Genomic DNA, 14,127 nt, shown 5'->3' with positions numbered 1-14,127 from the left:
GGGTCAGCTCTCAGCCCGGCCAAGGAGCTGCCACGGGGCTGGGGCAGAAGGTGTGGGTGGAAGCAGTGATCCCTCCTGGCAGGGCAGAGCTGGGCAGGGCACTTCAGCTGCAGGCTCAGGGCTCCTCACAGCTTCAGCTTCATCTCCTCCATTTCCAGGGGCCCTTCTCAGGAAGCACATCCCCCCAGAACACCTCCCCCTTCCCAGCCACCACAGGCTGTCTGGGATCTGCTCTGCAGCCCCTGCCCAGGCACAGCTGCCCCTGGGCACTGGGCTGGGGATGGCTCTGGCAGCACTGGCAGGGAGCTGAGCTGGGCACAGGCAGGGGCTGCTGGCAGGAACAGCTCCTCACCCAGAGACAGGCAGGCAGGGAGAGGCAGCTGCTGCCACAAGGGCTGGGCAGGGGGATGGGGGCCCCTCCCTGCTGTCCCTGTGGCACAGACCCCTTCCCTGAGCAGCTCCTGCCTGGGCTCCTTTCCCAGCCTAAGCAGAGCCTGTGCCCTCAGGCCCACGGGGGCTGGGCTGTGCATTGCCCTGCAGCAGCCAGAGCCCAGGCAAGGGCAAGGCCCGGATTTCCAGCTGTCTCTCTGTGTCCCTCCTCCCTTGGCAGCAGCACTGTGGCATTTCCCTGCCATCCCCTGCTGCCTGGGCTCTCCTTGTTCTCACCAGTGGCTTTTCTGAGCCAGTGTGGGGTTTGGGAGGTGGCAGATTCCTGTCCAGACACAAACCCTTTGGGTGCTGCTGTGGGGATGTGTCTGTGGGAGCCAAGTGTCCAAGTGCCCTCCAGGCACCTTCAGGGTCTTCAGCTGTTTGCCTGGGTGTCCTGCAGGGCTGCAGGTGCCCTCCAGAAGGGCACAGCTCTGCCATAGGATCTCTGTGCTGCACAGGAGCCCCATGGAGAAAACTCCTCAGTGCTAAATCCATGCAAATGCTCTGGGCAGCTGCAAGGAGCATTTTGTGTCTCACTTTGGGAGGGGAGAGATGAAAAGGTGAGGAGTGTGTCAATCTGTTCTTTGGACATGGATTCCTGGATCTCTGGGCAGTTTCTCTTAGGGGAGCAGTTGAGTGTGATGCTCCTCCAGCTCCAAGCTGCCAGCACAGGCCAGCTGAGCCCAGGACTGATGGGCAGAGCACCTCTTCTCTCTGCACTAAGGGACCGACCCTATGCCCCTCAGAACCCACAAGACTTGACCTGCAGTGCAATAGAAATGTCAGGGATTTCAAACCTCCACAATCACTCCTAAGTGTGGCAGGTGCAACTGGGTGAGCAAATACAAAGAATTCCCTCAGCTCAGTCCTTCATTTGGGCAAATTGCAAACAGCAAAGCTGAGAAGCTCTTTGATGTATCACGAGTATATTTGATTTGAGATCACCCTGCATTCCAAGTTTTCTCTCCCAGCAGAGTAAGGAGTCCTTGGGAGCCCATCACAGAGTACCTGCTTCCAATGGTCCCCTCAGCCAGCAAAAGCCAGAGCTTAGGGGAAGAAGCTACAGGGAGGTCTGAGAGAGGAGAGAGAGCCTGAAAGTGGGGTGGCTGTGAGAAGTGTAATGTTTGGTTGCAGAAGCCTGGTCTAACTCAGCAGTGATTTTTCCTCCTCAACAGATCAAAATACCCTGGGGAAGGAGTAAATGTCCAACAGCAGCAGCTCCATGGCACAGTTCCTCCTCCTGGCATTTGCAGACAGGCGGGAGCTGCAGCTCCTGCACTTCTGGCTCTTCCTGGCCATCTCCCTGGCTGCCCTCCTGGCCAACGGCCTCATCCTCAGCGCCGTAGCCTGTGACCACCACCTGCACACCCCCATGGGCTTCTTCCTGCTCAACCTCTCCCTCACAGACCTGGGCTGCATCTGCACCACTGTCCCCAAAGCCATGCACAATTCCCTCTGGGACACCACAACCATCTCCTACACAGGATGTGCTGCACAGGCCTTTCTGCTTGTCTTCTTCATTGGAACAGAGTTTTCCCTCCTCACCATCATGTGCTACGACCGTTACGTTGCCATCTGCAAACCCCTGCACTACGGGACCCTCCTGGGCAGCAGAGCTTGTGCCCACATGGCAGCAGCTGCCTGGGCCACTGGGTTTCTCTATTCTCTGTTGCACACAGCCAATACATTTTCCCTGCCCCTGTGCCAGGGCAATGTCCTGGGACAGTTCTTCTGTGAAATCCCACAAATCCTCAAGCTCTCCTGCTCACACTCAGGCTACCTCAGAGAACTTGGGCTCATTGTGGTTATTGCCTGTTTAATGTTTGGTTGTTTTGTTTTCATTGTGTTCTCCTATGTGCAGATCTTCAGGGCTGTGCTGAGGATCCCCTCTCAGCAGGGACGGCACAAAGCCTTTTCCACCTGCCTCCCTCACCTGGCCGTGATCTCTATTGTTATCAGCACCGCAGCATTTGCCTACCTGAAACCCCTCTCCATCTCCTCCCCATCCCTGGATCTGGCACTATCAGTTCTGTACTCAGTGGTGCCTCCAACACTGAACCCCTTCATCTACAGCCTCAGGAATCAGGAGCTCAAGGATGCCCTGAGAAAAATGATGACTGGATACTTTTCAGGAGCAACAAAGTGCCAGGTTTCTCATGCGTAGCATTCACAATGAGATTCGTTAATGGCCCAGCCTTCCTGTTCACTTTTTTCATGGAGGTCATTGGATTGTTCTTGCAATAACTTTCTGTGCAATGAAATATTATTATGCATCTGCCTTCTAATTTAGTGTCTACCCACTGAATTTGACCCAAAGATGTAAAAATGATGAATTGTGCTCTCTGAGTATTTAAACAAAATAAAGGACCCTGCAGTGCCTTCTTTGTCCAAGACCCTTCTTCTCAGATGTTCCTAAAGGACAGCACACTGCAGGAGAGGGTGTATTTGCAAACGGGAAGGGGACAATAATCCCAGCCCAGCAGCACTGCCAGGGAGCAGCAGCGCTTGGTCTTTGCAGAGCTGCTCTCTTGCCACTTCCACACTGTCCTCCTGAGCCCATTTCTCGCTGTAAGGCCTGAGTGCTCTCTGAGCACAGTCCTGTGGGCTGGAAGCCCTTGGAGCACAGGCAGGGACAGGCCCTGGGAACTTGCAAAGCAGAGCTGGGCTCCCTTCCAGCATCTCCAGGATGCTGTGGGATCTTCTGAGGCCACTGCATGTACTGGGTCACTTCTTGTGTGACCTTGCTCCAGGGCTGGAACTCTCCTGCAGTGACACCATGACACTCCTGCTCTCTGCTTTCCAGGTTTCATTTTTAGATCCACTCTTCCTGTCCTGTTCACAGGGACATCCTGTTCACAGGGACATCACAGCTTCAGAGCTGCCATTCTGGGGCAACTCCTGCCCAGCGTGGGCAGGCACAAGGTCTCTCCACCTGCTCCTCTCACCTCCCCAGTGCCACTGTTTTCTGCAGCCTCCTCATCCTTGCCCAGCACAGCCCTCCTGGCACAGTTGGACACAGCCCTTGTTCTACACCCTCCTCAGGCACCTGCCCAACCCCCTCAGCTCCTGCCTGATGGCCAGAAACCTTCAGGGCAGGGAGGCACTGGGGAAAATGCTGAGGAAACCTTTCAGCTGCACTCAAATCCAATTGGAGGGGTTGGCCTCCTGGGAGAAATCCCTTTTAATTCTCCAGAACCACCAGGACAACTTGTGTTGTGTCCTGGGCACTCCTCTGGAAGTGTGGGCTATGGAAAAATTTTGGTGTCAGGGCTATTGAGAAGGCTGGGCAGTGTCACTGGGAGACCTCTCCCAAACCCTTGGAAAGGCCAGAGCCATCCCAGAGCTTCCTGGGGCCTTGGCAAAGGCAGACATGGAAGCAGTCTGCCAACAGGGCAGCAAGGAGGGTTGGGAGACTTCCAGCTCAGGCTGGGAAGGGGATAGGGCAAGTCCTCCTGCAGCCATTGCCAGGCATGGGAAGGACAAGGCAGGGATTGCAGAACCGCTGTGGGAGGGAATAGAAGAGGATCTTGACATGACTTGACATGTTGTCCTGTTGTCTCCTTATGGCCAGACTGGTGACAGCTGGACTGAAGACGTGGAAGATGGTGGGAAGTTGGCTGAATGAAGAGTGTCAAATAAAATCCATGGTACAAAGTCCTCTTGGCAGCAACTTACTGGTGAAATCCCTCAGTGAGCAGCCCTTGAACACCACTATAGAACATCTTTATTATCTCTCTGTACAATGGGACAAAATGTATTTTCCAGTCCTTTGTGGATGATGCCAAATTTCAAGGAGCCCTTGAGCAACTTGTACTGGTTTAAAGACACATACTGGGGAGGGAACTCCAATAAAATCAATTAACTCCCCTTTTACTCCCCACGAATACAGTGAGACAAAATACAAGGAGATATAAGTGAAAAAAATAGCAATTGACTGACAAGAAATATAGCAGCAAAACCAGCAATACCAATAGAACAGTTCAAAGCAACAACAGAGAGAGAAATTGTCTCCTGTCACCCCCCTGCCCCAAGACCCTTTTGTAAACAGACAAAACCAGGGATCAACATGTGCCTCCCTTCCCCCTTTTCCCCCCGAATGAACAAAGAACAAAAACAAAACCAGGGGAGAGAGGGGGCAAAGCAAAATGTGGGAAACTCTCTGGTCTGAGATCAGTTGTGCTGCCCAAGAACACGCTGACTCCAGAGGTGTCCAAGCAGGGCAGAGCCGGTGACTCCGGTCCGTGCGGCGGCGGGGGGGAGGCAGCGGCTCTGCTTGATTCCATGGAGTTCTGGGGAGGCACAGTGGGTGCCATGAGACTCTTCAGTGTCACTATGGTCCCTTGGTTCCACAGGGTTCTGAGATGTCTCAGGGATCCTTTTGTTCCAAAGAGACCCCACATGTCACAATGGCCCCTTGGTTCCATGAGATTCCACAGAGTCCCTGCATTCCTTTGGTTCCATGAGGCCCTGCAGTGTCACGGTGCCACTTGATTCCGTGACTTTACAAAGAATCAGAATGGCCCCTTGATTTAAGGCCAACTGCACATGGGGCTGCCTTGGGGGGAGTGTGGGCACCCAGACAAGGGAGTTGTCACCCCCCTGGACTCAGCCCTGGGGTCACCACTTCTGGACTGGTCTGTCTGTCTGTGAGGTTCCCCATTCTGGAGGAATGAGGAAGAACTGGAGAGGGTCTAGAGGAGATCTGACAGGATGGAGCGTTTCTCCATATTGGAAATAGAATGAAATCTCCACAAAGAGTAGCACTGAAGGTTCAGAATGAAGGTGAAGAAAAAGAAATGTCAGTCAATGGGGACCCTTGTGGTGCAAGAGGTCACCCAGAGGGAGTCAGGATCAGCCCATGGCTTTGTGTTCCAGGGAACAGCCAGAGCTGGTGCAGAGACATCAGGGAGGGTCCAGAAATGCTGCTGGGAGGGGGTGGGAAAGCAGGAGGGGTGTGTGCAGCCTGCAAGGCCAGAGCAGCAGCAGGGCCAGGGCAGGACAGCCTGCAGGAGAGATGGCCAAGGGCTCTGGCAGGGCTGCAAGGCCCAAAGGCACCCAGGCCTTTGTCCCCTTGCCTCTGGCAGCTGCCTCTGCCACTCAGGCCACCACAAGCACCTTTCCTGGCAGGTTTTGCCCTTGGTTTCTGCCTCGTCCCTCCCTCAGGAGCCTGGCAGGGGTTGCCCAGTTTTGGGCTTTTGTTGTTCCTCCCTCTCCCATCCCAGTGCCCCCCAAACAGCCCTGAGCCAGCCAGGAGGGACAGGATCTGCTGGGCCAGGGCCTGGGGCTCAGGCCTTGGCCTTTGTGCTCCACAAAACCAAGGCAGGCTTTGCTCAGCATTGCAGGGGCCTGCCCAGAGCCTTTGTCTGCCTGCACTCCTGGCCTCCAAGGAGCTGCTCCAAGGAGTCCCTGGAGAGGCTTTGGCAGTGCCTGCCCTCAGTGGGGCCCAGCAATGCTTCAAGGCACTTGGACTTTGGCTTCTGACTTCTTCAGCAGCTTCTTCAATCTTCTCTCACTACCTCAGGATCATGAGCTGGGCTGCAAACACCCCGTGGGGCTCATTAAATTCCAGAAATCCCTCAGGATCTCTTTGTCTTCCTTTAATTGTCTTCAAGGCAATTTCAAAACAAGTATTCAAAATTTGTACTTTTTTTGTAATAATTCAATGATGGATATTTTTAAGTTCAGAGAAGAGGTGATAAAGGTGTTCTCCAAGTGATCTTCATGCTGAGTGTCTTCTCAGGAGATCTACACTGACCCTGTATGATCAACCTTGATCCTCACCTCCAGCCTCACCAGTTCTGACATGGCCCATCTTGGACTGACAGCTGATGCAACTCCAAACACACTTTGGGACCATTAAAACACAGGAAAACAAATTATTTCCCTTTCTTTTAATTGTCTTCAAGTCATCAAGATTTCTACAGCTAATTGGAGTTGTTTTGTAGTTTAGCTAAGGAGGAAGATTTTAAAGTGGAAGTCATGAAAAATATATATTTTTTGATGAAAGAGAATGATTTACACAGAGCCTTGGGATGCAAGAGGGTCAGAGCACAAAGGATTTGGATCCAAACACAAGGAGGCAAAAGAGATTAGTAGCACTTAATCATTGACCAATTGAACAATTATCAAGTGATTCAATTGCATTTGCCACAACTTTAAGTGTGACTGAATTATAGATTCACAACAACATTCACACTACAGTCAATTCACACCCACACCCAGGCAGAGATGTGTGGACACATCAATAGCTGGGTGTGGAAAGGTCCCTCTCCAAAATTCTCCTTGTTGTCAGGGAAACACTCCCCCAAATCCCTTTGTGTTTCCCAACAGACAAGGGTCACAGCTGGAGGAGTGTTTGTTGAGGGGCATCAGAATTGTCCTGGGCACCAGGGAGAGTCTTTGGAGTGTTGGAAACTGGAGGGTTCCTGAGCTGGGAGAGGCTGCCAGAGGTGTCCCACTGAGAGGGAGGTGCTGGGGAGCTGCCAGGGCCTCCCTCAGCCCTGCTGATTGTGGTGACTGGCTTTAGTTATCTGCTGAATTTCCATCCTGGTGTCAGGAATGACTGAGTTGCTACAGTATTTGGGAACTGTATCCAAACTGTTCCATTTGGGTTATGATTCAGGTAGGGAATGTTCCAAGGTTTTCAGGGCATGAGGTGTCTCCTTGTGGCTCTGCAGACCTGGGGCCAGAAGGACACTCAGCTCCCTCCACAACCCCCATGGGCTGGGATTCCTCCTGCCCCACTTCAGTGGGCAAAAAACAGGCACCTGTAGGTGACTCCTTGTCCCAGCTCCCATGGCAACGAAGGAAGATGAACGCCAGGAGTGACCTGCTGGGACACAAAGCCCTGGTTCCTCCTGAGGGGCCAGAGGTGACCGAGATTCCTGCTGGGAACTGCAGGCTCCAATGGAGCAGTTCCTAGGGACAGGGCAGCAGCTGTGGGATCTTCTTGGAGGCTGCTGGGACATTGCTTTGGCCAACTTCAGTGGCAGAAGGTGCTTACAGGTAGGACAGGGGAACCTGTCACTGTTCCTTCTGTCCAGGGCAGCACCTGGAGGTGTTCAGGTGACCAAATGGAGTCAGGTGGCACAGGGAGAGAGGTCTCTCTCTGCTGTTCTTTATCAGGGTATTTTCTACATGCCCTCAGAGTACAATGGCAGTTTTCTCCTGGACATCCCTTCACTGCTGAACCTAATTCAGGGCAGCAGAGCCTGGATTGAATAGCCAAAGAGGGGCCTGTAGTGCCAGGGGAGGTGCCAGGGCTCTGCAGCACAAGTGCAGCAGCTGCCATGGACAGCACAGGGCCTGTGCAGGGACCCCGTCCCCATTCCCAGCAGTTGTGGGACAGGCACCACCCAGGGCTTCTCAGACACAGTGGGTGCCTTTGGGGCAGAGAGTGAATCCCAGCCCTGCAGGGACATAAGTTCTGGCCCTTCTCTATCCAGCTGGTGCTGGGTAGTTTGTGAATACAAAGCACATCCCAGCAGGGTCTCCACTCCTGTGCATTCCCTTTTTGTGAGGTTTAACCCCAGTGAGCAGCCAAGTACCACAGAACTGCTCACTCAGTTCCCCGACCTCCCCCTGCACTGACATGGGGAGGAGAATCAAGAAAAGGCAAAACCCGTGGGTTAAGAGAAATTTAATAACTGAAACAAAGTAAAGTATGAAAATATTAATAAGTGTAGTAACTGTAATAATACCTGTATTGACAAGGGAGACAAAAGAAAGAGAGAGAGGAATAAAACCCCAGAGGAACAAGTGATGCTCAACATGATTGCTCACACATACTGCCCAATGCCCCACACCCCAAGCAGTGATCTGCCCCTCCTGCACAACCCCTCCTCATGTATACACTGGGAATGATGTTCTGTGTTGTGGAATATCCCTTTGGAATGTCCAGGTCGGCTGTCCTGGCCCTGCTCCCTCCCAGCTTCTTGTGTACCTGGCAGAGCATGGGAAGCTGGAAAGTCCTTGATTAGGGTAAGCAGAACCAAACCATCAGTGTGTGATGAATATTGTTCTCCCATGGAATCCAAACCACAGCCCTGCACCAGCTACTAGGAAGAAAATTAACTCTTTAGTTAGGCAGAAAATTAACTCTATCTCAGAATTAATCTGTAGTTAATCTACAGGAAGATGAACCCAATCTCCTAGGAAGAACAGCCAAGACAAGGCTAGTGTCCACCCCTTATTCCGCACCATTTACACCACGTCAGATCCCACACTTTCCAATACATTCCACCATCACCTTTCCTATCATTTGCTATAAACCCACAGATCTCATTGCTTAGTCTATGAAAGTCTGCTGAGTTCACTTAGTCCAGGATTTTAGGCTCCATCTGCCAAAATACTCTTTCAGGGCAGGAAAAATGCTGTCTACTGTTGGATTGTTGCCTGTTGCAGCCAGTTCTTGTTCCATCACCGCTGTGCTTGTCTGGTCTCCTCCAAGCTCACTGTTCATTTCTCTCAGTGATTTTCACTGTAATACCCCTGACACGGCAAAGAGTCGCCACAGCAGTGAGAATGCAGTGTTAGAGAGTTACCACTGTACTACCACTGAATTCCTTGGCTATTCTCACCCAAAATCCAATCCCTTCAAGGCACACACTGGATTTCCCATCTTCCCCTCCTTACCCACCAAGGGCATCCGTGTCCTTGAGCAACGTGAATCCCACGGGTGCATTTCCCTTTGCCTGAAGCGGGAATAACCCAGACTGTTTTCCCAGCATGTTTGTAATGTGCACTACAGGAACTTTATCCCTTTCTACGGCACGTAAAAACTTGGATTGGACAGGGCCAGCCCGATTGGCACATCCCCCAGTGTTGAGTGACCAGGTGGCCTTTGCTGAATGTGTATCCCCATGTTTGCATGTCCCAGCACCCACTGCATCATTCCATCTTTCCTGAGGCTGGTGCATGGCTGGTTTGCTGGTTTTAGCACCAGCAGGAAATTAAAATTCAGATAAGTCACTCCCCTTCCCACGGCCCTTCCGGTGAGGGAGGGACAAAAACTGAGAGACTCTGGGTGGAGATAACAATTCACTAAAAACACAGAGCAATGGAATAAGACATAGTCAGAACAGCAATGTCACCAGTAAAAGTATACAGAAAGAGAATGTGTTTCACCCCCAAAAGGGGGTCACCACCGGGCACACAGACAAGATGTCGGGTGCTCCCCATGCGACGTGTCCGCGCGGTGCCCCCGAACAAAGGCAATGCAGTGGGGGAGCTCCCAAAGGTAACGTGTCCAACCCCTCAGCCCAACAACAAGGAGAACCAAGGACAAGCCAAGCCCCGGGAGCTGGGTCGTCCCGGCCGTGTGGCGCAGCCGCTCCCTGGGCTCAGTCCCGCGCTGGCTCCTCTCTTCTCCTCCCAACCCGACGGCTGAGGGGGCTGAGGCTGCCCCCCAACCACCTCGTCCTGCTCAGGGCTTTGTTTCAGCACCACGGCCCAGCGTGGTTTCCCCTTTCAGCACCAAAGGTCCATCGTCCCAATCCAGGGCAAACATGACGGGGCAGCATCGGGGATGGGGAGTGCAGGAGTGATGCTGACAGTCCCTGCCCTGCAGAGAGCGGGGCAGGATGGAGCAGTTCTGGTGCAGAGCCCCGGCTTTTCCTGCTGAAAGCACAGCCCTAGGGATGGCATGGATGGTACAGGATACATAACTTGGTCACACCCACAAAGAGCTAAAGTGCCCCTCCTGCTCTCTAACCAGGACACTGTGATGACTGACCATAGCAATGGGAATGTGTGATGGTTGCCATGGTAACTGACCGTAGCAATGGGAATGTATGATGGTTGCTATCGTAACATTGTAGCAACGTGAATGTATAATGGTTGCCATGGTAACTGACACTAGCAATGGGAATGTATGATTGCTGCCATGGTAACCGACTGTAGCAATAAGAATTTACGATGTTTGCCATGGTAACTGACTGTAGCAATGGGAATGTAGGATGGTTGCCATGGTAACTGAACATAGCAATCGGAATGCATGATGGTTGCCATGGTAACTGACCATAGCAGTGGAAAGTATGATGGTTACCATGGTAACTGACCGTAGCAACATGACTCTATGATGGTTTCCATGGTAACTGACAATAGCAATGGGAATGTGTGATGGTTGCCATAGTAACTGACCATGGCAATGAGAATGTATGATGGTTGCCATGGTAACTGATCATAGCAGTGAGAAGTATGATGGTTACCATGGTAACTGACTGTAGCAATGGAAATGTATGATGGTTGCCATGGTAACTGACTGTAGCAATGATTGCCATGGTAACCGACCGTAGGAATGGGACTGTATGATGGTTGCCATGGTAACTGACCATTGCAACAGGACTGTATGACGGTTGCCATGGTAACTGAACATAGCAATGGGACTGTATGATGGTTGCCATGGTAACTGAACGCAGCAACATGACTGTATGATGGTTTCAATGGTAACCGACCGTTTCAATGTGAATGTCTGATAGTTTTTAAGAAGCACTAGGCCCTGTTTGACATGACTTTGGAGGTTGCAAACTGTGAAAGTTCTGTGTTTATACTTACAAACTCTGTGAACTATGCAATGTTTATAATTGTTAGCTATGTGTTTATAGTCGTAGGTATGAGAAAATCCTGTGTTTATAGTTGAAAGTTTTGGGAAAACTGGAGATAAAGGAACACCTGCAAGATCTCGGAAAGTCCCTAAGGGCGGATCAATAGGAGGGACTTTGGGTGGCCCTATGATGTCAGGCCGCATGGACAGAGCACCAGAACCAATGAACCGACGGCGTGGTACGCGTGCACAGACTGAGCTATCCAACCACCTTGCTGTAAGCACGTACCCGGAAAAAACTAAACTGTATAAAAGTTAACTCATTTAAATTGAACATCACCTGATCATACTGACTGTCTGCGTGTGTTCCGGAACTCCTGCCGGCCATAACCCCAGGCGCTGTTTCCAAAGGAACCCCAATGAAAGGGGGACGCCGGAAAGATGGGCGGACAAGTCCTGCAATGGAACTCTGTGTGTGCAGCCTCATTTTCTCCTTCAACATCCACAGGAGAGGGGGCAAAATGTAGGGGTTGGGACCCAAAAACTGTTTACGGCAGAAATTGGGGATTGAGGGGACAGTGGGAAAGTGGGAGGAACAGTGAGAAGGGTGGAAAAGGGACGGTGGTCTGGCAGGTCTGATGGTCCCATGGGAGTCTTTGAGCACCATGGGGTTGGCCCCATGAGCTCCCAACTTACTGTGGGGTACTGGGGGCTGCTGGATCCAATCGGCCTTGGATTATGCCACCACTTTAGAGGAATTACAGAAGTGTGACTGAATCACTTTGGTCCTCCGTGATTTTAATGATGGCAAAACAGATCTATTGATAAAAATGAATTATTTAGAGATACAAATGATCAGACAGAAGATCTTCAGCAGAATTATTTACTGCACAATAGAGACACTAAAACTACCAGGAATACAGGATAAGATAGGACAGGGCTCTACACTAAAGCACCTTGAAGCTCTACACTAAAAGAATTGTTGAAGCAATTCTACTAAAGCTGAAACAAAAGCAATAATTCTTAACTAGAGATGGATGGAACTCCCCCAGACCAACGCTCAGGGGGAGATCTCTGCTCTCAACCTCCAGCAGTGACCTTGGGGGCGCCCCCACCCAAGGCAGGAATCTGCACACACCCCACAAGGAAGGGTTCTGTTGGAAGAAGCTGCCCCTGGGAAAGGGGACTGGCCCTTTGTGGTTGAAAGGGATGGACTGACAGTCACTGGACTCCAGGGGGTTGCCTCACCATCAGGGGGTTCATTTGAGAAGGAGCAGCCAAAGCTCTTCCTGCAGCCGGGGCACTGGCAGGGCTTCCCTTACTGGTGGGCCCTCTGGTGTCTGGTCAACCCAGAGCTCTTGTTGAAGCTCTTCCCACACTCCCCACACTTGTAGGGCCTCTCCCCGGTGTGGATGCGCCGGTGGGTGACGAGGTTGGAGTTCCGGTTGAAGCCCTTCCCGCAGTCGGTGCAGTGGAAGGGCCTCTCATCCCTGTGTGTCCGCTGGTGCTGGAAGAGATTGGAGCTGGTCTGAAACCTCTTCCCACATTCCCCACACGTGTAGGGCCGTTCCCTGGTGTAGGGGCATTCCCCAGTGTGGATGAGCTGGTGTCGGATCAGGTGGGAGCTGTACCTGAAGCTCTTCCCACATTCCCTACATTTGTAGGGCCGTTCCCCGGTGTGGATGCGCTGGTGTCGGATCAGGTTGGAGCTGTCCCTGAAGCTCTTCCCACATTTGCCACATGTGTAGGGCCGTTCACCAGTGTGGATCATTTGGTGTCGGATCAAGCTGGAGCTGTCCCTGAAGCTCTTCTCACATTCCCCACATGAGTACAACCGTGCCCCAGTGTGGATGTGCAGGTGTCGGATCAGGTCGGAACGCTGACTGAAGCTCTTCCCACATTCACCACACATGTAGGGACGTTCCCCAGTGTGGATGTGCTGGTGTCGGGTCAGGTCAGAGCTGTGACTGAAGTTCTTCCCACATTCCAAGCACCTGAAGGGCTTCTCTCTGCTGGGAGGCTGCTCAGGGACCACCAGCTCAGAGCTCCCCCTCAAGCTCTGTCCGCCTTCCTGGCACAGGCTGGCTCTTTCCTCCTCAGAGCACCCTGGGATGGCTTTGGAGCCCCTCCTGCGGGGGGATCTCCGGCCCTTTTCCTCCCCGCTGCCTTCCTGTGCCGTGGAGCCCTTCAAAACGGCCTCTCCCACCAGGGTCTCACGGGGGGATTTGTCCTCCGGGCTCTCCGTCCTCACCTCAGGGCCTGGGGCAGGAAGCAAGAAGGACAGGGAGGGGATTTGCCTCCGGCCCACAGGGAAGGTCAAGGACATCCCCCCAACTCCAGCCCCAGCAGGGGGGCTGTTCTGCAGCCGGGGATCATGCTAGATCATGCATGCCTAGATCATGCAAGCAGAAATTATGAAACTTTTTTTTAAAACAACTAAGAAAGTTTTCAGACACAACAGACTAAACCATTATAGAAAACAAAACTATAGTTGTGGTATAAATACTTAAGATAGAGTTAAGTTAGTAATAATGTTGTATTGAATTGCAGTAGAAAAATTTTCATTATATTTTGTTTATTGAAGATTGTATGTTAGTTGTAGAATTTGAAGTCATTGTAAGTATGTAATTTCGCAAGGGCTAGGGGTGGAAATTGTGGTGGTTTGAAAAAAAACCTTTCCCCCTGGGGCTTGTGATAGTCTGCCCAGGGGTGGTGTTTTTGATACTGGACCAATTAAAAACTTTGTGCGCCCTTGCAGAAATTACCTGCTCACAGAAACGGAAGAGAAGGGGTTATATTTAACTGACTAGCTGGAAGGAGAGGCAGCCATGCTTTGAACAGGACTCGTGTGGTGCGGGCCGGGGGGCCTTTGCCCTCAGCTCCTGGCCGGGGGGACCAGGAGCAGCACGGCCACTGAGTGGAGCCCCCCTGAAGCCAGTGACCGAGGGGGACCCCGAAAGATCAGGAAGACCCCCTGGGTTGCATTTTCTTCCCCCCCTCGCAGTGGCAGGGGAGGAACACGGCAGAGGTGCCCGATGGTGCCAGAGGGCTGCAATCGGCGCAGACGTGGCGCTGGAGCGGAGCCAGCGCGAGTCGAGGGGTGGCTGGAGAGGGCCAAGCTGAAGAGCCCTGACCTTTGGAAAGGCGGCTGCAGC

General features: G+C 52.3%; 1 protein-coding gene and 1 long non-coding RNA gene across 2 annotated transcripts in view; one reads left to right on the top strand and one right to left on the bottom strand.

Annotated features, from left to right (window-relative positions):
* The window catches only part of LOC135405704 (uncharacterized), a 614,579-nt gene that overhangs the window by 213,217 nt on the left and 387,235 nt on the right, over nucleotides 1–14,127 (bottom strand). The window lies entirely within an intron of this gene.
* LOC135404700 (olfactory receptor 14C36-like) lies at nucleotides 1,628–2,593 on the top strand. Its single transcript, XM_064639440.1, has one exon. It carries the CDS (start codon nucleotides 1,631–1,633, stop codon nucleotides 2,591–2,593), a length of 963 nt encoding a protein of 320 aa, XP_064495510.1. The 5' UTR covers nucleotides 1,628–1,630.

The sequence above is a fragment of the Pseudopipra pipra genome, chromosome W (genome assembly GCF_036250125.1).
Source record: "Pseudopipra pipra isolate bDixPip1 chromosome W, bDixPip1.hap1, whole genome shotgun sequence".
In the NCBI taxonomy this organism is placed as follows: domain Eukaryota; kingdom Metazoa; phylum Chordata; class Aves; order Passeriformes; family Pipridae; genus Pseudopipra; species Pseudopipra pipra.
The sequence above is the reverse complement of the archived record's forward strand: the minus strand, read 5'-3'. Positions and strand labels throughout refer to the sequence as shown.